Consider the following 22,759-nt stretch of genomic DNA (forward strand, 5'->3'; position numbering starts at 1 on the left):
GGCGGGGGGGAGACGGTGGGTAACACTGTGATATAATGAATGGTTTAATTTACTTAGGGAAAAGAGGATTAATTTTGGAGATTAGGATAACATCAAAAGTCAGACAAAGGAAAAGGAAAAGAAAGTGATTGAGAGAATGGCTTCAAGAACCAGGGAAAGGAAGTGAGCCACGGAAGTAAGAGAGGAAAATGTGTCCAGGAAGGTGTCCTCAACGGTATCAGTTGTTTTGGGCCCAGAAGGGTTGACTTTAAAAATACCCAGGAGAATATGTTTTCCCAGTCACTTTGTGAGAATAGTCATAGCATCCTGTTTGGAAGCAGAAGGCAGTTTCCCATAAGGCAAAAAAGAGAGTACCCAAGTGTAAATAGAGAAGACGAGGGGAAATCAGATTTTCCTGATTTTAGAGCACAGCTTCAAGAGAAGGGAGATAGCTTGAAGGGTATGCATGGTTCAGGTAGTTTAGTTTCAAGATGGAAGAAGAGCTGTGTTTTCTTTTCAGTCATTGATGCTGAGACTGTTGGCTAGCTACTTATGGGGAAATTGATTTAGAAATTTTCTTCACACCAAACAGCAAAGTGAATTAAAACTCTAAATGGAATAAAAAGTTTCAAGTGGTTTTTAAAAATAGTGAATATTATTTTCTGGGTGTTAGGAACAAGGAGTTTCTAGTTTCAAAAGCAATAAATATTGGAAGACTATAAAGAGGAAAGAGAAATGGTAACTAAATTCAGTATGGGATTCTTAAATGAATCTTGTGTCAGATAATAAGGCCAGCCATTAAAAAACATTATTGGGGTATTGAAATGAAAGAAAAAAAATAACAGGCAAAAATTAAACAAGGAAAATTAAGAAGCAGTTTGGCAAGAAGAAAACTAAACATTGAGTACATAAATGGGTAAAGGACATGAACAGACATTTGACTAAAGAGGAAATACATAAAGTTTCTGTACATGGAAAAATTTAGCCCCTAAAAGTATTTTAAACTAGATTTCAGTTGTGAAATTAAAAATTTTTTCAATAAAGAAAAATCTTAGTTTTATTGCCTTGTCACTCAGAATTATCAGCTCATATCTTGCATTTTTAAAGTGTAATTTGGTAATAGGCATTAAGCGTAAAAACCTCTTTCTAAGAAACTAAACTGTATGTTTGAAATGACACAAGGTTAAAAAATTTTAAAGGTGCTAAATTACGATAATTTTTATAAAAGGAAAATGGGTCTCAAATAGATTCTCTCTGATAGAATTCTGTACAAACATTTGATGTTAAATGTTCTCAAAGAAAATGACTTCCAAAGAAAAAATTTTAAGTGTAAGTGAGGAAAATATCTTAATACTGTGTAAGCATTTTCTGTTCAACTTTATAGTGCTGTCACAAGTTTTGCTGTTGTTATTCTTGATCTAGTTAGTTATTTCATTTTAGTTAAGAGATTTTACTAGGAGGTGTAGGTGAGTTGGGAAAAGGAACCTTAATTGCAGAACAGCTCATATACAAGACATTGAAGGCATGAGTCTTGAATGTTGCATTCACCGCTGAACTCCATGTCAGGTGGTGGGTGCCTGGCACACGGCACGCGTTCAAGAAGCATTTATCGTAGAGCCACAGTGCACACGAACTTTGACTCTGGTTACCCAGAGTTAATAATAGCAGGGGAGTGCTTGAGTTAGGAGGTGAAAAGTAGGCTTTAACATTATACCTATCATAAATTTGTTGGACTTTAGGTAGGAAGTCAGGGATGAAATATACATAAATAGTGTCATTGGTTGTTTATAGGATTTGGAAATTTGGTTAAAAAGTTTTTCACCAAAATTTTATACTTTTCTGTCTTTTCTAACATTTCTCCAATAAGTATGCTTTTTGCAATAGGGAAAATTTCACTGTAGAAGATTAATGAATGTTATGATTTTGATAGTTCCCTAATAGGGAATATTTGTGTGATGTAAATGTGGATTAGGACTCCTCTACCCCTTTTGATCAACAATTAATTTGTGGCTTGGATTTTAAAACCGTTTTATAGATTAGGGGCCTAATGAATATCACTTACGTTGATGAATTTTCACTAGCAATATAACATGTTCCTTTTGTGGATTTGAGTATACTTTTTCCCTGAAAATATAATTTTGCCTTTATGTGATTTTAAAAGTATATTATCATGTTACCTTTTATTTTTTTCTTAGGAAAGTCTCTAGACCTTTGACTATTAACAATTTCAATCAATAAGTTAGTGGGGAAACTAGGAATTCATTATCCAGAAACTCAATTCTGGTGTTTAGACCATATACTTTCTGCAAATGAAGAACAGATTCAACAGATGCCATTTCTTCATTTCATTGTATTTATTACATGTAAATGCTAGGCACCATCTACATACTATGTGTCTTGAAATTTTGCACAAATGAAAAAGGTAGCTTACATTCCTTTTGGGTTTGTCAGGTGGATCCTACTTGGTAAAATCTTCGGTCTTCCTAAAAGGTTAACAGGTTCCATTTTGGAAATTAACTTCTGTATCTTTTCAGTGGTACAGTGGTATTGAATTTTATACAGATGCCGTGGGAATTGGGACCATGTTTATTATAATATGTATTTTATGTATAGCCAAATTATTTTAAATATTTAAAACAGTAATCTTATTCTTTAATTTTGCAGTTGATAAAAATGGTGATGTATGCATTTCTATTCTTCATGAGCCCGGGGAAGATAAATATGGTTATGAAAAGCCCGAGGAACGCTGGCTGCCTATTCACACCGTGGAAACCATCATGATTAGTGTCATTTCTATGCTGGCAGACCCTAATGGAGACTCACCTGCTAATGTTGACGCTGCGGTAAGGTGGTCACATGCACACATCTCCCCTCCCGTTTAATTAAACTTGATTAGAACTATAGTAACTTTATAAGTATATATGTGTGGATGTGTATGATATATGTTTTTATTCATTTAATTTTTTCATGAATCTGTACAAAGATAAGTAAGACGTAACTAAGCTTTACCCCTAAATATTTGTACCTGCATCTTTTAAGAATAAGGACACTAGGGGATTCCCTGTTGGTGCAGTGGTTAAGAATCCTCCTGCCAATGCAGGGGACATGGGTTCGATCCCTGGTCCAGGAAGATCCTACATGCTGTGGACCAGCTAAACCCGTGTGCCACAACCACTGGGCCTGTGCTCTACAGCCCACGAGCCACAACTACTGAAGCCTGTGCGCCTAGAGCCCGTGCTCCACATCAAGAGAAGCCACCTCAGTGAGAAGCCCGCACACCACAATGAAGAGTAGCCCGTGCTCGTCGCAACTAGAGAAAGCCTGCGAGCAGCAACAAAGACCCAACGTAGCACCCCCCAAAAAAATAAATTAAAAAAAAAAAAGGAATAAGGACACTATCCTATATAACTATAAAACAGCTGTCATACCTATGAGAACTTATTATCAGGTCCCTAGTAGGTCCATATTATTATTCCCAAGCTTTTATTTTTAAAACTTTCAGACCTACAAAATGTTGCATTAGTTATAAACACCCTTAAACACCCCTATACCCTACACATACAGGTTCACAAATGTGGACATTTTACAACGTTGTTATTATCATTATTATTATTTGCTAAACTGAGAATACTTTACAGATCTTTATGGTTAAGTATATACTTAAATACTTCAGCGTGTATCTCCTAAGAACGAAATGGGTGGGGCGGCAGAATCCAGAATTTTAGGAACCCACATTGCTTTTGAAAAATTAATTAATTTTGGCTGTGTTGGGTCTTTGTTGCTCCACGAGGGCTTTCTCTAGTTGTGTTGAGTGGGGGCTGTTCTTCATTGTAGTGCTCGGGCTTCTCATTGTGGTGGCATCTCTTGTTGAGGAGCACAGGCTCTAGGCGTGTGGGCGTCAGTAGTTGTGGCACATGGGCTTAGTTGCTCTACGGCATGTGGGATCTCCTGAACCAGGGCTTGAACCCATGTCCCCTGCATTGGCAGGTGGTTTCTTAACCAGTGCGTCACCAGGGAAGTCCTCACGTTACATTTTGTATTCGTTTTATTTATTTTTTACTTATTTATTTATTTTTTATTTTGTAAAGGTTGGTATTTCTTACCATTTTACTGTAGGTTTCTCATTTTTACATTATTGTTTTTATTTTCTTTTTTTTGGTCTTCTCTTCCTTCTCCTTTTTTTTAAAAATTATTTTATTTATTTGTTAATTTTTTTTTGGCTGCACTGCACTCCACGGCATGTGGGATCTTAGTTCCCTGACCAGGGATCAAACCCATGCCCCCTGCAGTGGAAGCGTGCAGTCTTAACCACTGGACCGCCACAGAAGTCCTGTATTCATGTTTTATTAGTCTCCTTTAATCTAGAATAGTCCTAGTTCCTCAGCCGTCTATCCTTCTTTAACAATCCTTTTGTTCTAATTCTTATTCTTGGAAACTTTGTTAGTATATGTGAAAGCTGGGAGATTAAATTCACCTTTTTTCCTTGTTATTTCAAACCTACATAAAAACTTGGGTGAAATCTTACATGTAGAAAAACACTACATATAATAACCCCCTTTCAAATCTCTGGCTTTGAATTTTTGAATTTAGTAATTGAATTGAAGTAAACACTGGCAGAAAACCATTCTAACTTCTAATAAGTCAAGTATCAGTCCAAACAACATAAGGGGCGCATGTGTGCAGAATTGGTTTCACTCAAGAGTGTGTGAGTAATAAGCCAGATGTTAAACTAAGAGTGAAAAAAAAAATAAACTAAGAGTGAGTTGGAGGAAGAGGGGTACCATTTAAATGCCAAAGTGAAGAAGTAATTACTTTCAGTACCAATACTCACACTAGCAGCTCTAATTCTAGTGGTCTTCAGTATATTTATATAAAATCTATATATCATCGTTATTATTTTAGGAAGGTATTAATTTTGGGTGTAGGTAGGAGGAAGGGCCAAGCTATTGAGTCATATAGACTTTCTGTCAATCTCTTTTCAGCCCCACTTCATTTATTTATTTGTTTGGCTGCTCCAGGTCTTAGTTGCGGTATGTGAGATCTTAAGTTTCAGCATGCGGGATCTTTAGTTGTGGCATGCGGGCTCTTAGTTGCAGCATGCAGGATCTAGTTTCATGACCAGGGATCTAACCTGAGCCCCCTGCATTGAGAGCGTGAAGTCTTAACCACTGGACCACCAGGGAAGTCCCTCAGCCCCACATCTTTTTTTAAAAAATATTTATTTATTTATTTATTTGACTGCACTGGGTCTTCTTTAGCTGTGGCATGCACCTCACCCCCACTTCTTACTGACTTCTCAGAGCTGTCATTTCCAAACTTTAACTTCAGAGTTCTGTTCAATAGGTCCTTTTCCCTCCTTTGCTGGGGTTCCATTGAGACTCCTGTAGGCTATTACTTTCTCTCCTCTAATGTACGTTTCATTGTTCTTCCATCTACTTTTGGTCTTCCAGAAGAAATTTCTCCCCATTATCGGATGATTTTAATGCCATTTTCTTTGACAGTGAGGATTTATACCTTAAAAAAATAATTCCAGTATGATCATTTTAATAGGATCTTAGGAGAGCTAAGAGATAAACATATGTGCTTTTTGGTCTATTGATTCCGTAGGTTCTTCACATGTAAAATGCAGATGATAACACCACCCATCTGGTCATCCACAGTGTGTGGCATAGTGGATTCAACAAATGGCGACTCTGTTATTAGCTAGCTCCTGCTTTGAACCATCATCTACCAATCTATCTTCTACCTAGAAGTCATCCTTGCCCAGTCTTGTGTGTCACCAGAGAATGTCAGTCAAATTATATATCTAAATTCCTTTCCACCCCTCTGCCATTGATTTGAGTCCTTTTAACTTCTTACCTACATTATTGTAATAGCTTTCTATCTCATCTCCCTGCTCTCAGTCTTAACTTTTCTCTGCTAAGTGCTCTTTTTAGGTGATTTTTTTTTCTTTCTTTTCTTGAGATTGACCTTCCTTCTTTTCTGGAATTGACCCTTTCTCCTTAAAATTTCTTAAATATGATAATGAGGTAATTACAGACAATAACATTTTATCCATAAATATTTCATCAAACATCTCCAGATCTCTGTAGATGTTAGCATTATAGTTTATCTCATAATTTATTATAATGATTGGCTTTCTGGGGTGCCTTGCTTTGAGGGCAAAAATTGTTGTTCAAATCTCTTCCTCTGCACAGGCAAGTATTGAAGATTTCTGTAGTCTTTGCTGTCCCTAAATGGATGATATAGCGGGGGGAAAAAAGGGCTGGGCATTTTTGTGAGAATTTCCTGGTATTTACATGCTAAGTAAAATCAGCTCTATTCTCCTGTGAAACTATGCTGGTGCTGTTTTGTGTTCCATTTTTATGGGCCAGGCAGTGATAGTGATATTGTCACTGTCATGTGTCCCACCCCCTCATCCCCCCGCCCCCACTAGAAATAGTACTCAGTATCATCTCAGTATGATGCATTACACCCATATACTTGATATTGGAGGCACTGTTATGTCTACTTTATTTTCTGGTTGCTACCCAGTAGGGAGAGTTGGTGATCCTTCAGATAGCCTGGATATCTTATTTGTAAGTCGTAGCTTTCTTTTTAGCATAATACAAAACTGCTAATGATCTTCAGGGCCTTTTCCTTTTTTAAAGAGACTTTTGCCTGTAGAGGTCATTTGCATGTATCTTAGCAGAGTGCCTTGCAAAAGTGTTTCTTGACTACTTTTCTACCTTGTCAACTTTTTAACATTTTAAAAGTATTCACATTACCAAAGCATTACATTCAAAATTAAAGTTAGTATTTGAGATTGTAAGAGGAGTTTACATAAAATCAGTTGCTGTTACTTTTGTACTTACAGAAAGAATGGAGGGAAGACAGAAATGGAGAATTCAAAAGGAAAGTTGCCCGCTGTGTAAGAAAAAGCCAAGAGACTGCTTTTGAGTGACATTTATTCAACAGCTGTAACTTCACTTATTTCAGGGTAAGTTCATTTAAAAAGTCATCCTATTCTTTTGCATTTTTATACACGTCATAAATGTTTTTAGAAATTGTGTGATTTGGGTATTTGAATTGCTTGTTTTCATTGGCCTCATTTTTTAGTGGTAGTATCCAGTAGTCTCTTATTTCTCAGCAGAAATAGTGTCATCCCCTTGCTTTTTCCTTCAGTAAATACAGCTGTTTTTTACTAGATATTCTGTGTTAAACTGGTTGTTAGTATGGTAACAGTCTATTTCTTTTCACTGATGGTAAAATTTCTCATTATAAAGTTCTGTTCTGTTTTTTTTTAAAGCTTAAGTTTCCTCCGTTTTACCTTTTGGTTTGCCATCTTTGACTAAGCTAGGCATTGAAGTTTCTTGTATCTTTTCATACTGTGCTATATGAATAAAGAATGACTTAAATTTTTGTTTCCCAGTTTTTTTAAAGAAGGATCATATTTTATATTAAACATCTACCTTTCTTGTTTGAATTGGTCTTTATCTCCTTGTTTATTACTTATAGGGCCAGTAGGAAAATTTTCCCTTTTATTGTATACCGTCTGTCCACAAGTCCGTTTTAAGTCTAGCAAGGAGCCAAAGATAGCAGCCACCCATCTGGCTTAGAAGAGGACATGGTGTAGATGAATTGACCAAATGTGTGATATTTAAGTTATTTGGTTTCCCTTTTTAAAATCAAATATCGAGGTGATAAAACCTGTGTATGAAACGTAGCATCTAAAAAATCAGAATACATGATACATCCCTGTACCTGGCCACCTATTTTAAGCAAAAGAACTTTAGGAATTCCCAGGTGGTCCAGTCAGTGGTTAGGACTCCGTGTTCTCACTGCCGAGGGTCCGGATTCAATCCCTGGTGGGGAACTAAGATCCCACAAGCTGTGTGGTGTGGCCAGTCAATCTATCAATCAATATTAAAAAAGAAAAAGAACTTTATTACTACTTGTTACTTCTCCTATATTCCCCTCCTACCCCATCCTTTTTTCATATTCCCAATTCTTTGTTTACCATTGCTTTTCTTCATAATTTCATCAAGTTTGTATTCCTAAACAACATATTCCACATTTTTGAACTGAATATATGTGAAATTATAATGTATGCATTCTTTTGTGACTTTTAGCTCATCATTATATTCTTGAAATTGGTCTTTGTTATGTGCAGTTATATTTCTTCTGTTTTCACTGTTTAGTATTTCATTAGATAAATTACTCTTGATTCTCATTGCATTATTTCTCTATTTTGGGAGGGGTTCTTTTGTTTGTTTTGCTTTTTTTGTTGTTGTTTTGTTTTGTTTTTGCTTGGTGTTTTTGTTTGTTTGTTTTTTGTTCTTTTGGGTTTTTTTGGCCATGCCTCCTGGCTTGCAGGATCTTAGTTCCCCAATCAGGGATTGAACCTGGGCCCAGGGCAGTGAAAGCACAGAGTCCTAACCACTGGACCACCAGGGAATTCCCCTATTTTGCTCTGTTTTTTGCTATTACAGAGAATGTGGCTATCCTTGTTTCTTGTTGCAGAGATACTACAAAAGTTTCTTGGGGGCTTCCCTGGTGGCGCAGTGGTTGAGAGTCCACCTGCCGATGCAGGGGACACGGGTTCATGGCCTGGTCCGGGAAGATCCCACATGCCGCGGAGCGGCTGGGCCCGTGAGTCATGGCCTCTGAGCTTGCGCATCCGGAGCCTGTGCTCGGCAACGGGAGAGGCCACAACAGTGAGAGGCCTGCGTACGGCAAAAAATAAAAATTAAAAAAAAAAAAAGTTTCTTGGGTGTATACCTAGGGGTGGCATTAAGTTAAAGGTATATGCACACCACTTTGAGTAGATAATGCCAAATTGTCTTCCAAAATGTTGCATCTATTTATACTCCTTTTGGCAAGGACAAGGATTCCATTTGTTCCATATTCTCTTTAACATTTGATATTATCAGAGTTCTTCAAAGTTTGTTTTCCCAAAGTTTTTGATCTGGTGTAAAATGATATGTCATTATGGACTTAATGTGTGTTGCCTTAGTTACCAATGCAATTGCGTATTGTAACATGTGTTTGACCATTGACACTTCCTCTGTGAAATGCTTATTCTGGTCTTTCCTGTTTTTCAGTAAGGTTATTGATTTGTATCCTTGTCAGTTCACTTTTTCCATGGTGTCTTTGGATGAACAAGGTGCTTAATTTTAATGCAGTTTAATTTTTTAGTTCTTTCCTGTATGCATTTTACTTTTTGTGTCTTAGTTTCTTCCCTGCCATCAGAAAGCTACTATTGTATACTGTCTTCTAAAAGTTATTATGGTTTTGCCTTTCACAAATGTGTTGAATTCACTGAAATTGGTTGATGTATGGTATGAGTTGGAGTTCAACTTTACCCTTTGATTCCCCCTAATATATAACTGTTGACTGCATCATTTATTTACAAGTCCATCCTTTCACCACTGATATGCAGTGTTGGTTATGTTGTAAAACTACATTCCAGGTATGTGTTGATCTGTTTCTGACCTTTCTAGGTTTCCTTAGTTGGCTTGTCTATCCTTGAACTGGTATCACAGTGTCTTAATTTTTATTTATGATTTTTATGATTAAACGTATCAAATGCAAAGGTAAATCAGAAGTTAAGCTAAAGTCTACCCACTTTTCATTCTGTTTTCATGTTTGATTATCTCTAAGTTTCTGAAAAGACTCATATCTACTTTTAGATCTTGTTATAATAACCTAAAATGCTGAAAATTAACTTTACTTCTCTTTGTTCCCAACAGATATAGCAATAACCTTGCAGTCTTCAAATTATTTCTGTTTTGTTTATTTTTGCTAACAGTCCTGTCCTGATTTCATTATCATTACATCTAATACCTCCCACATGTCTAGTCAGTGATCCTCATCTTTTCTTTTGACTCTTGCTTTCCACCACCTTAGGTCAAGTTCTTGTTACTAGTTGAACATCTTTTGTGTCGGCCTGCACTTCATCCTAGATATTTGTCCTGGATACAAGTGCCATGTTAGTCTTCACGAAGCTCAGCTCATTTATTGCATTGGTTCTTTTATGGGTCGGACAATATCTTAGGAACAACAAGCACTTCAGGGCTTGTTTTCCTTACCCATACTATTTTCCAGTCAGAAAAGAGCTTGGCGACAACAACGAATTGAGAGGAAGGAAATAATAGGTTGAAGCCTAAGCTTATGTGTGATTTTACCTTATAAACAGTACTTTATAAATTTAGGAAATAATCAAGAGTTTTTTTTACCTTGATAGTATATTGCAAATAAAATAAATAAGTACGAATGAAGTGTCACAAACTAATTTTGTAAGGGATTATATATTCTTTGTTGGTGGGATTAGAGTTAATTTATACTTGATCATAACATACACGTCTTTAAAGTATACTTATCAAGATTAAGGTTCATGTAAAAAGAAGATGGAGGCAAATAATAATGTTGAATCAAAATACCTCCTTGCATAGAATAGGTTAATTGAAAAACAGTATAATATACTGTTAATGATGAAACTAAACTGAGAACTTACAATTAAAGGTGTAGGAAGCAATAACTGGAAATCTTGGCAAACAGGTCAGCACTGCTTACACATCCTTCTTTAAAGTTGCAAGTCCTACATATAAATTCATTCGTGCATTGTAATGGCTGTGCACTGTTGTAGAAGGGTGTGTGTGGCAGCTGGACATTAGATAGGACAGAATTTTGAATTAAATTAATGCTCTAATATTTTAATGGTTAATTTTAGTTACTATTCCTAACTTATTGTGTTACTATTAAGCTCAGGCTTCTGTGTAAAAAATTATAGTCTTTGAACTGTGTGTTTTTCATTGGTAAGAACTGAGTAAACGATTTTGCATTTTGTTTTCAGTCTGAAGCTCATCCTCATCATGAGGATCCTTTGGCCCACTTATGGCCAAAGACAAACATTCTTTGGGAAACATTGATTAATAAGTAATTAAGGGGAGTTTCCTGGTGGTATAGTGGTTAAGATTTCACTGCCGTGGCACAGGTTCAATTCCTGGTTGGGGAACTGAGATCCCACAAGCTGTGTGGTGCCGCCAAAAAAACAAACAAACAAAAAAGTAATTAAAGCAGACGTACTTAACTAGCATTCAGGGACCCAGTCTTGTCTATTGTATGTTGATTAACAATTACTAGTAGCTTCCCTCTTATGCTCATATAGTCCCCCTCTTTCTGAAATGTATCTCGTCATTCATTCAACTCAAATACTCGACCCATTTCCCGTGCCAAGGGTCTGGAATGTGTGTTCTGTTTCTTTTGCCACTTGAGATGAGGTCCATTTCAAATTTCCCTTCTTTCATGAAGTTATTGCTCTTCATCCCCAAGCAAATTCTTCCCTTTCTGAAGTACTGTAGCACCTAGAGTCTTAACTTTTAGCCATTTATGAATTTGTCTTACTGCTTTTGTTACATGTGATATGATGCAGTTGGGAAATAATGCCTCAGTAATACCCAATTCCAGTCATCTGTTTGGATTGCACTAAAAGTGAAATCATTTGAAAATTAAATTAAGAAATCACATCAGACTCCATGACTTAACTAATACCTTCTATAAAAGGGCCTATGTTTTACTCATCTACCTAATGCACAGAACAAGGTAAGCTGTAGGGTTGAGGTGCCCACATAATCTTTATTTTTTATTATTATTATTTTTTATAAAGTTATTTATTTTTACTTATTTATTTTTGGCTGCGTTGGGTCTTCGTTGTTGCGCGTGGGCTTTCTCTAGTTGCAGCAAGTGGGGGCTACTCTTCGTTGTGCGCGGTCTTCTCATTGCGGTGGCTTCTCTTGTTGCGGAGCACGGGCTCTAGGCATGCGGGCTTCAGTAGTTGTGGCACGCGGGCTCAGTAGTTTTGGCGCACAGGCTTAGTTGCTTCGCGGCATGTGGGATCTTCCCGGATCAGGGCTCGAACCTGTGTCCCCTGTGTTGGCAGGTGGATTCTTAACCACTGCGCCACCAGGGAAGCCCCACATAATCTAAATGTCTCTGTCATTACATGATTTTTATGCCCATGGCTATACTGTAGAAACCTGTTGCTTTGTGGCAGATTTAGCGAGCTCTAGTCTATCACTCAAACTCTTCTTTTTTTTTTTTTTTTTGCGGTACGCGGGCTTCTCACTGCTGCGGCCTCTCCTGTTGCGGAGCACAGGCTCCAGACGTGCAGGCTCAGCGGCCATGGCCCACGGGCCCAGCCGCTCTGCGGCATGTGGGATCCTCCCGGACCGGGGCACGAACCCGTGTCCCCTGCATCGGCAGGCGGATTCCCAACCACTGCGCCACCAGGGAAGCCCTCAAACTCTTCTTAAAGACTTGCTTTTTTCATGCACTTTCTGAATATCCTCAGTCTCTGTAGTCTTGTGATAGGATGATGTGAAATAAAACCCACAAGAAGCACTTGAAAAATGTACATTCTATTTGGGTTGAATGAAAAGTAAATTTAATTTAGTATTTTTTAATGATGTAATTTTTTACATCAAAATCTATAACTTAATTTTAACTGGAAGCATTAGTGTTGATGTACTTGATCCAGATTTTCTTTATTTTACTTTTATTGTGGTAAACACACAACCTAAATCTACCCTCTTAACAATTTTTATGTGTACAGTATTGTTAACTATATGCACATTGTTGTACAGTATATCTCTAGAGCTTTTTCATTTTGCACGACTGAAACTTCTCTACCCCTTGAACAACAACTCTCCATTCCCCCTCTCCTCAGGCCTTGGCAACCACCACTTTATGTTTCTATCAGTGTGACTACTTTAGATACCTCATATAAGTGTAATCATGTAGTATCTGTGTCTCCTGTATAAAGATTATTAATAATTAATAACCATATCCTTTTTCTAATTCAGGTGTGGGATGGGATGAAGAGAGAGGAGATAGGGAGAAACAAATCCTCCCTTTCCCATAGATCAGCAGCATGGCCACATTCTATACCACTAGACAAAAGGACTTTGGTCTTTTGGTTCTGTATCAAGGCTAGAGGGATTGTATTAATTCTCTGTTGCTGTGTTACAAATTACCTAAAATTCAGTGACTTAAAACAGCATTTCTTTTTTTTTTAAGTGTCATTTTATTTTATTTAATTAATTAATTAATTAATTAATTAATGCTGTGTTGGGTTTCTGTGCGAGGGCTTTCTCTAGTTGTGGCCAGCGGGGGCCACTCTTCATCACGGTGCGCGGGCCTCTCACTATCGCGGCCTTTCTTGTTGCAGAGCACAGGCTCCAGACGTGCAGGCTCAGTAGTTGTGGCTCACGGGCCTAGTTGCTCTGCGGCATGTGGGGTCCTCCCAGACCGGGGCTCGAACCCGTGTCCCCTGCATTATCAGGCAGATTCTCAACCACTGCGCCACCAGGGAAGCCCTAAAACAGCATTTCTTATCTCATGGTTACCATAGGCCAGGGTTCCATGTATGACTTGGTTGACTCTTCTGGCTCTGGGCTCCTTATAATGCTGCAGTCAAGGTGTTGGTTGGCACTGCAGCCATCTCAGGGCTCAGCTGTGGTGGGTGGATCTGCTTCCAAGTTCAGTCAACTGGTTTTTGTCAGGTTTCTATTCCTTATAGGCCATTGACTGAGTCCTAAGTTTTTTGTCACATGGGCCTCTTCATAGGTCAGCTCACAACTTGCTGGTTGGCTTCATCAGGGAATAAGTAAGATGATAAGAGAAGATAAGCTATGGCTGTAGTGGATGTTACTGTCTCTGTCCAGAGGGAAATAATCATATCCCAGCCTGCTGGGCATGTTGCCTACTGGTAACTCATAGCTGAGTTGCTTTCTAGGAGTGTTGCCCTTAGCTAAAAGAGATCACTTGCCCAAGTTAGTCCCCTTCCCCAGAGGCCACTTGCATCCAAGGACTAGTTGGTTTGGGTAAGGGATGGGTTGATACAAAAGCTTGGACTTTTTTCTCAATTTGGGAATTATCTGAAGGGCCATTCCAGTGTGGGATTGACTGAAGCCTTTATTTCAACTGCCCCCCTCAGTTCATCTTCTTCTTCTGTTTAGATCTATTTCCCTCACTCTTGTTTTTGGAAGCACTTCCCAGTAAACAAATACCTGTCTGAGAATCTGTTTCGTAGATAACCTCACCCAGGATAGTAGGCATTGTGTAACCCAGCACAGTTAGATAGAAGATTTTCTGCCTTACCTCGTTGCATATGTGTACGCATGAATCTAGAGTCATTTCTCACAAATAGAAGTATATGTGGCTCCATGTATACGGCTTCTGTTCCTCCTAGGTGGCCATATTTTCTTCATGGCTTATTTGAGACCACATTTGGAGTATGTGATTATCACAATAGGACCACATCCTTGATGGGTTTCATATTCAGATCATTTAAGGATTAGCCTCCACATCTCACCCGTATCTCCTTAAAATTAGGGCTCCTTAAACGTTGAGGCTTTCTGATCTCTTGTGTTACAGTAAGATTATGAAGAAAAGTGCAGACTCTACTGAACCTGCTTCAAGGATGCATCCACCTCACTCCCACTAATACAGGTGATCTATAGTGATCTTGTTGACTGAGGTAAGGAGGAGACTAAGCTAACTCCAGTAAATTTTAAAACATAAGACAGATAGGAAAAACAAATATCAGAACAAAATACAGGAGAATATCAAGGTAGAGAAGGATTTATTAGGCACCAGTAACACCCGTAAAAGGAAAAAATTTGATAAATTTGGCTGTATCAAAACCAAAAACTTAAATATTATGACAAGACAAAGTAAACAAATATAAGCGGCAAACTGGGAAAAATTTTCTGTAAATCTAATATTCAGGATTTCTATCTAGAATCTACAGACTTTTGCAAAGCAATAAGAAAAATATCAGCACAAAGGACAATGATATGAATAGATAATAAATAGAAGCAAAAAGAAAGATGATTGTTGTTATACATGCAAAAATTAATTCAGCTGTATTTGTAAGCAGAAATACGAAGTTACAGGGGATGACATCAAATCCATCAGGTTGTCAAAAACCAAAATGTCCAAGAAACCCAAGTGTTGGTGAAGATTTCGGGAAGTGGTGTACCTGAAATACTGGTATGAGTGAAGTTGTTCTGTCAACATTGGAGAGCAATTTGGTAATATCTACTCAATTTGAAAACACGTATCCTGCGATTTAGGTGTATAGGTTAGAGAAACTCCAGCACATGTGTACAGAGAGACATGATACAAGGATATTGCTTGCAGTATTGTGTGTAATTTTTAAAAGGCCTATCAGAATTGATCAGTTACTATTAATATCAGTTACAATATTCTATTGTATCAGCTAAAATACCTAATGTAGACTTAGTAATATATAATCACATGGTTAAATCTCAACACAAATCTTTTTTTTTTTTTTTTTTTTTTTGTGGTATGCGGGCCTCTCACTGTTGTGGCCTCTCCCGTCGCAGAGCACAGGCTCCGGACGCGCAGGCCCAGCGGCCATGGCTCACGGGCCCAGCCGCTCCGCGGCATGTGGGATCTTCCCAGACCGGGGCACGAACCCGTGTCCCTTGCATCAGCAGGCGGACTCTCAACCACTGCGCCACCAGGGAAGCCCTCAACACAAATCTTGAGTAGGAAAAGCAATTTGCAAAAAAAAGTATGATATCATTTATGTAAATTATAAAGTAAAACCAACTATATTTTATTCTATCATAGTTATCCGATAGAATAAAAGTTTTTTTAAAAAGAAAGGACTAGAAGAAATATATAAAATTCTTAAAATTTGTAGTACTACTTAACTTTAGGGAGGAAGAGAGGGACCTGGGAAACAAAGGGGCTTTGCCCTGTTTTTTTTTTTTAAACTGTCAATCTTCCAGCACATTTGCCTCACCTTCTTCCCTCTCCACAGAAAACTAACGTAATAAGGAAACCAGGGGCTGCCTGTTTGCCACATCCAAAGGCTTAATTTTAGTTTAGTGGGTTTTTTTTGGCTGCACCATGAGGCGTGTGTGATCTTAGTTCGCCCGACCAGGGATTGAACCTGTGCCCCCTGCAGTGGAAGTGGGGAGCGTTAACCACTGGACCGCCAGGGAAGTCCCTTAGTTTTGATTTTTAATCTCTGTAGCAATTGAATTGAATTGACTATTGATCTCCCTTCTAGAAACATCTTCTCTAACCCATAAATATCATGGCTCTATTTTGGTTCCTTCTGAATTTGACTGCTACCTTTATAGTTGCAGCTATATATAAGGGAAAGTAAATCTCTTTTCCATCTCAGCTCCCCAGTTCTGCTATCAGAAGTAAACACTGTTTAATCTTTCAGAAATCTTACTCTCCCCCTAACACACATGTACACACAAGTGTGATTTTGTGTCTGTGTTTATAACATAAATGTATACATAGCATACACTCTGTACTTTCCATTTAACATTGTCTTGATATTTTACTAGCTCAATAATGTATATCTGCTTCCCTTTTAACAGTTGCATGTTATTAAGGATTAAGATTTATATCTTGAAATGAGAGGTAACACCAAGAACAGCTGACCCTGAGCTCATTTCGTTTCTTGTTAATGAATATTTACAAAGGCACTGTTTCTTGGGAAAGAAGGGGCTCTGTAGGAGTACCATAGACATTATCCAGGCCATTAGAGAGCTGTTCACCTAGCCAGTTAGACCAGGCATAAAAAAGGTTAAACCACTCGCAGAGCTCTAGTGGGAGTAGAAACACGGTGCAGCTTTGAGAAAGTATGACTGATACTGAATGGTTAGGACAGAGGTTAGACGTAGGGCTGCGGGTGAGATTAGAAGTCTCTATAGAGTAGAGATGACCATTCATTTGGTATAGAGAGCAGTACATACTAGGGCCAAAGACAGCATCTTGCACAATTTCCACATTTAGGGGACAGAAACATGTGGGCTGCCTGGTCACAAGGAGGAGAGCTAGGAGAGTGAGGTATTACCGACCTCAGAAAGGAAGTGTGTGGATGGTCACCAGTGCATGACATAAGGAAAAGAAAAAGAATAGTTCAGTTTGGGGGAAAAACAGATGGATTGGTGATGGGGGAGAGTTGTTGTTTAGTAAGTAGTATATTTGGTGGCAGTGTAGAATGAATTGGAACTTTTGGAATCATCTGTGTGAAAGATAATGGGGAAAACTTCCTTGATATACTAAGCTATTTAACTCATGGACTGCTTTCACTTAAGAATGGTTGAGCTTATTGGGACACTTACCCTTGAATGACGAATTACTTTCAATATTGTCTTTAACATCAAAAAGTGTTAAAAAAAAGTGTTTTTTTTTTTTTTTGGAAATCACGCTTGTCTGCTTTTTATTTTTTTAGGCCTTTTAGAAAGATTAAATTGTGTAGCCACATGGAAAACTAATGATTTGATTCTAGTTTTAGAAATAAATGGAACAAGACACTTTCCAACTAAACCATCTCCAGATTTGTAGGTTAGAAATCAAGAATAATGAAGTGTAAGTTTGAGGCAAAAAATAGATACTTAAGTTATTTTGTAAAGACATACAGTTGATATAATTTCCATTAATATAAAAATGGTGTGATTTTTTAACAAAGTCACACAACAGAAGATTTATTTTAAACCAGAAATGGGATATGCTTACAAATTGTAAATGACTGTTTTAGGTCAGCACTGTTTATTTGAGTGTTATGCAGGTAATTCAGTTTCACATTTCTCTTTCTAGAGAAAAGAACAACAAACTTGCTTTTTCTGTACCAAGGCCTTTTGTCTGTTTAGAATATATTTTATTTAAAGGCGGGGCGGGGGGAATAGATTTTTCTTTTCCTGCTGAAGAAGAAGCTAAAGCTATTTAAAGCTGGGTCCTAACTACTAAAAGGCTCAAATACCTGATTTTAGGTAGTTAATGACTTTCTATAGTCAGTCCTCTCTGGAGTATTTTTCTTTAAAACCTCACATGGAAACAGGTTTTAAATGGTTCTTTTGTGACCCTGAAATTTCTTGTTCATATCATAAGGGAATGATTACTGAATGCCCGCGCTCTATACCCAGTTCTTTTTCAGCCCTGAGAGGTTAACTGGGCAGGGGTAAATTTGGGTGTGATATGTAGTCTTTGGAAAAACACTTAAGTAACATAACCTAAAAGTTACAGTCCTATTCATAATGATTTCTCTTGAGTATCAGTCTATGTCTTTAGATTTTCTAATAAAACGTGTGCACATATGTGTATCTGTATGCAAACAATAGAACCTGATTGCTGGTGAAGGTGGTATATTCATATTTGGTGGATTCAGTGCTTTGCTGGGGACCATTTACATTGATTGGTATGAGCCCTTTGGAGAGAAATTTAGCAGTCATTCTACTTCTCAGGAGCTGTCTTAGGGAGGTAGTCTAAATTCAGGAAATAGGCACATGTTCGGCCATAGATAAGCCCACAGCTTTCTTCTTGCCCACATCAGACCTCTGGTATGGTTGAATTCGGGTGATTGTAATATTGATAAATTCATTCGGGGATTTAGAAGACACACTGAACTTTTCACACATCTGGTGTGAGTTAAATATTTGCCATGGCTCTAAGTACATTTGGCTTCATTGTTAGGAGTTTAAAATTATATCCCTTGGATTCCCAGTCATCTTCTATTAGACTTCTTTGTGACCAGCATTGGCTTGGCAGGTGATACAGACTTCAGTGTTTCTGGAGTACTTGATCCGATGTAATAGTAATAGGTATTCTCCTCCCCTGCTCCCGCTACATACTCAAAGGACACATTCATATAATAAAAGCTCTGAAAAGTCCAATCATTTAATTAGACTTTTTTTAATTTAATTGAAACTAGTGTTTTTTTCTAACCTTTTGAACAGGAAACTCTGCCACTTATTAATTAGCTCTGTGACCTTGTCTCTCTTTTCTCTGTAAAAGGGGGAAACCCCTTCATATGGTGATTATGAGCATTACATGAGATAAGTTTGTATAGCACTTTGTATACTGCTTGGCACATAATAAGCACTCGATAAGGTGGTAGTTTTTATTTAGCTGTGGTTCTAGTCGAATTGAACACATGAGATTAGCAGATACAAAACAATAGGGAACTCTAATTGGGAGAGGTCAGTTGTCAGAGGCTTCACGGATAATATAGGTTTGGACTGAACCTAGAGAAATCTAAGTTAAAGCTTAGTAATAGAACTTTCTTCACTGATGGAAATAATCTATATTTGCATTGTCCAACATGGTAGTCAGTAAACATACTGAGCACTCGATATGTGGGTAGTGTGACTGAGGAACTAAATTTAAAATTTTATTAACAATTATTTGAATTTAAAATGAAATGGTTGTATGTGGCTATCATATTGGAAAAGCACAAAAGTGAGCTTAAAGTGAAATGAAAAATTTGTTTCCCAAGAAATGGAATACAAATAAAAATTTCTAATCAATCAATTCTTTTGTAATTTATAAAATCATTATATAATGCTGTTTGCTTTCTTGTAGGTCTCCAATTGAGAAACATGGCACTGTTTTTCCTGCACTCTACCCACCTATTGCTGGACTTCTGTTGTAACAAGTTGGCAAACACTGGCTGGAACTGGGCTGCAATAAAACATGCCAGTATCAATGCTGACAAGAGCCTAACAAGTGCCAACTTACAGATGATTACGCATTTTGAATTCTAATGAACTGTTTTAACCTTCAGGAAGAATTGTAAAGACCTGTACATAGCACAACATGATCCGGATAATATATATACTGTTCATGTACATCCACAAACACACCTTGTACCAAATAATGCTTTCTTGTAGTAGAATAAGAATCGTGTAAATTCTAAAAGATTTTAGCAGGTTTTCTTTCCCTATTCATTGTTTCTTATCAGTTTTAAAAGACTCCTTAAAGCATGTCAGATAAAAAGCAATTAGGATTAAAAGTTTCCATTTAATTTCCTTTAAACCATTGAGGCTTCATTAAACTCTTTTCACTTACTAAACTTTGTATCTTCTTTGTTTTGACACACTCCCCTTTGCTTTTATCTCTTCTGTCTGCCAGGATCATTTAGTTCAAATACTGAAACACTCAATAAGCAACTACTTGATTTTTAATGATGACTTCAGAGGAATGGTCATCACTAGGTGCTTCATCCCTTTTGTATTATACTTGCACCCATCTCTTGGATTGGATATAGCAATAACATTTTTTCATTGTTGAGAGCTCTTGAATTCAGTCATTATCCCCAAGAACTAAAAAGAGTTGGTTCTGAATTCAATTCAGATTTAAAATGATTGAAATTTACCCCAAACAATACAAAATTCTGATTTGGTTTTATTTTTGCCCTCAGTTACCTAATGTGAAGGTTGGATGAATAAAGCATGCACAGCTGCAGGCTTCCTACTTAACTTCTGGGTTTGCTATTAAAAATGCTGTTTACCCACACACCCTTCTCCTTAGCTCTTCATATTTCTTTGCCTCTATCCTCTATACTGCAGATTTTTCTCACCTATTGTACAAAGAAATTGCGATGTATATTTTCATGTAATTTGATTTTGGAATTCTGTCACCTTATGTAGTGAGTTCTTCCAAAATATAATTTTTTTCCAATAATTGTCAAGTTGTTGGCTTTTATTGTATTGAATGAAGGTTATAATACTGAGTGCCAGAGAAGTGCAGTTTAGAAAAATCTCAGGTTGTTTCCTTATGCAAACAAATTTAATACTTGAAAATCACATGGCCATGGCAGTATATGTATTGGGTTCTGTATAGATTCTTATGTGAATCCCAAAGCATTACAGGGATGTAAAGGCTTTGTTATTTGACATATACAGATTTTGCCACTGACATACTGCACTTGGATTTTTATTACTGTTTGAGCATAAGTATATTTCATATCATAAGTTTTCAAAAATAATTTCAGGAAATGTAAAATGAGCATGTGCAGTGTTAAAGGTGTGCCCAGGTTCCTCTGTGTTTGGTGTGAGGCTGGGACTTGGAGGTAGTCTTTGGCATATAAGGGATAGAACTTGAGACAGTACCTGATGGGACATGGTGATTAATTGTGAGAATCAGTGAGAATTGGTGCATCTCTGCTCTGGGGGGTTTGGAGAAATGCTTGGGCAGAAGAATGAAAGGATTCCTGCAAGGAGCCAGTCCTTTATGAACTTGCATGTCTTTTAAAGCAGAAGTAAAATAATTGAGGATGTAGTCACAGTAGAGAGTGATTTTTCTAAATGTCAGTCTCTTCTTCACTCTGAAGCATTAAAAAAGCCCATAAATGTGTAATGGCTGAATGTGAAATTGTTTGATTCATTGCAGCCCAATTTTCTTCAAGAACTTGGCGTGTGACTTTACTTTTTCAAAGACTCTGTAAACACTGTTGCCCCAAAGTGCCAGCAGTACTGCATGCCTACCTGGGACTTTGAATGCAATCCCTTTTTATTCTTAAATCAGAAATTGTTCACATGGTGCTTGCTTGTGGCAAGATGGAGTCTGAATTTTGTTCTCCTATTGCTGTAATTCTGCTAGCAATCTCTTGAGTTAAAACCTGGGATTTGACTCTTCAGAGAGGAGCAAATGACCTAGTAACTCAGGGACAACTATTCTTGAACTTCAAGTGCCACATTAATGCAGTTACTTTGGTGTAACCATGTGTTCTTTAGGGCTAGATCATGGGGGGTAGAAGGAGAGCCAGGAATGAGTGCACGTCTCATGACACCCCTTTCCACCTGGTGCCCTGAGTGTGCTACATATGGAAACACAGGCCTCGAGAGATGTTTTGGCTTCTTTTCCTCTGTCAGAGGTGTCATCTGTGCCTTTCCCAGTGTTCATCTGACTGTGAATCTAAATGCCTCTACATTTGATATTAAACCACACTCAGGTGACACTGATCCAGGTGGCTTTTGTCCCAGCAGTGCCTCATCATTAGTGTGAGTCTTGTCTGCTTTAGGAAGAGGATTTTTCTCCCTGACCTCGTGCCAACCATCAACAACACCTGCATAGTCTTACGGATTGTAGAACCGTTGCCTGTTTCCTAAATTTATTCCAAGTTCTTGTAAAGGCTTATCGATTTCAGTCTGTGCTCATAATAGGATGGGTGAGCTCAGTGGCTTTCTGGCCTCTTGTGAGTTTAAAATCCAAATGAGGTTGGTTTTCTTGTCATTACAAGGTAATATTTTTGTGAGGTTATTCCACTAGTTCTGTGATTACTTGGGTGTCATAGTGTCTTTAATGGCCTTCATTCTTGGTTGTGAAATTTTATTTTATATGCTCATTCACCCTCTACAGATCTCCCCGTTTGGGGTTGTGGTGCCTGTGTATCTTTGCCTGTCTGGTCCCCAGTTGGTGGAATTACCTTTTGTGTACTGCCACTTCTCAGCATCTTTGAAATTTGACATAATGTTGCTTCATTCCAGTTTTTTGTTTGTTTGTTTTTTTTTTTAGTTCTGTAATTTGTTGATTGTATTTAACTATGTGAGTTCTGTTGTGATGTTTACTGTATTGTAAAGCACCTCGATCATGTGATGGGTGCTCTATAAATCAATAAATGATGACTTAGAGGCTGTATCATGAGCTATTTTGGTTTCAGGATGCAGGTCTCCAAAGCAAGTTATGGGATTCTTTCTATATAAACAGCACATGATAGCAAAGGGTCCACAGGGGAATCTAGATAAAAAAATTTTAAAACCTTATTTAAAGAAGGAACCAGAGGGTAGGAAGTTCACTTTACTTCCAACCTGATATAACGGTCTTAAAATTTCCAGTACGCGGCCAACCACCATCCTTAATCAGAATTTCGTGCATGCTGATTTAGAACCTTATATAAAATAAAATGAGCACATGTTAGAGCATTATTTGGGATTTTGTCTTTGGCCTAGACTGGTTCTACCATGAAGAT

The 22,759-nt window shown here is 37.7% G+C and overlaps 1 protein-coding gene across 4 annotated transcripts in view; it reads left to right on the plus strand.

The window, feature by feature from the left end:
• The window catches only part of UBE2G1 (ubiquitin conjugating enzyme E2 G1), a 103,951-nt gene extending 81,525 nt beyond the window's left edge, over nt 1-22,426 (plus strand). For 2 of the 4 annotated variants that reach the window (XM_019926856.3, XM_019926857.3), the window contains 3 exons: nt 2,644-2,822; nt 6,836-6,958; nt 19,372-22,426. In XM_019926856.3, the coding sequence (XP_019782415.1) occupies nt 2,644-2,822; nt 6,836-6,922 (266 nt within the window). In that variant the 3' untranslated portion in view covers nt 6,923-6,958; nt 19,372-22,426. Of the gene's footprint in view, nt 1-2,643; nt 2,823-6,835; nt 6,959-14,394; nt 15,013-19,371 lie in introns of all 4 variants that reach the window. The other 2 variants (XR_004523990.2, XR_004523989.2) reach the window with 2 other exon arrangements.
• Nucleotides 22,427-22,759: the final 333 nt, after the last annotated feature.

This window comes from Tursiops truncatus, chromosome 20 (assembly GCF_011762595.2).
Source record: "Tursiops truncatus isolate mTurTru1 chromosome 20, mTurTru1.mat.Y, whole genome shotgun sequence".
Lineage (NCBI taxonomy): Eukaryota > Metazoa > Chordata > Mammalia > Artiodactyla > Delphinidae > Tursiops > Tursiops truncatus.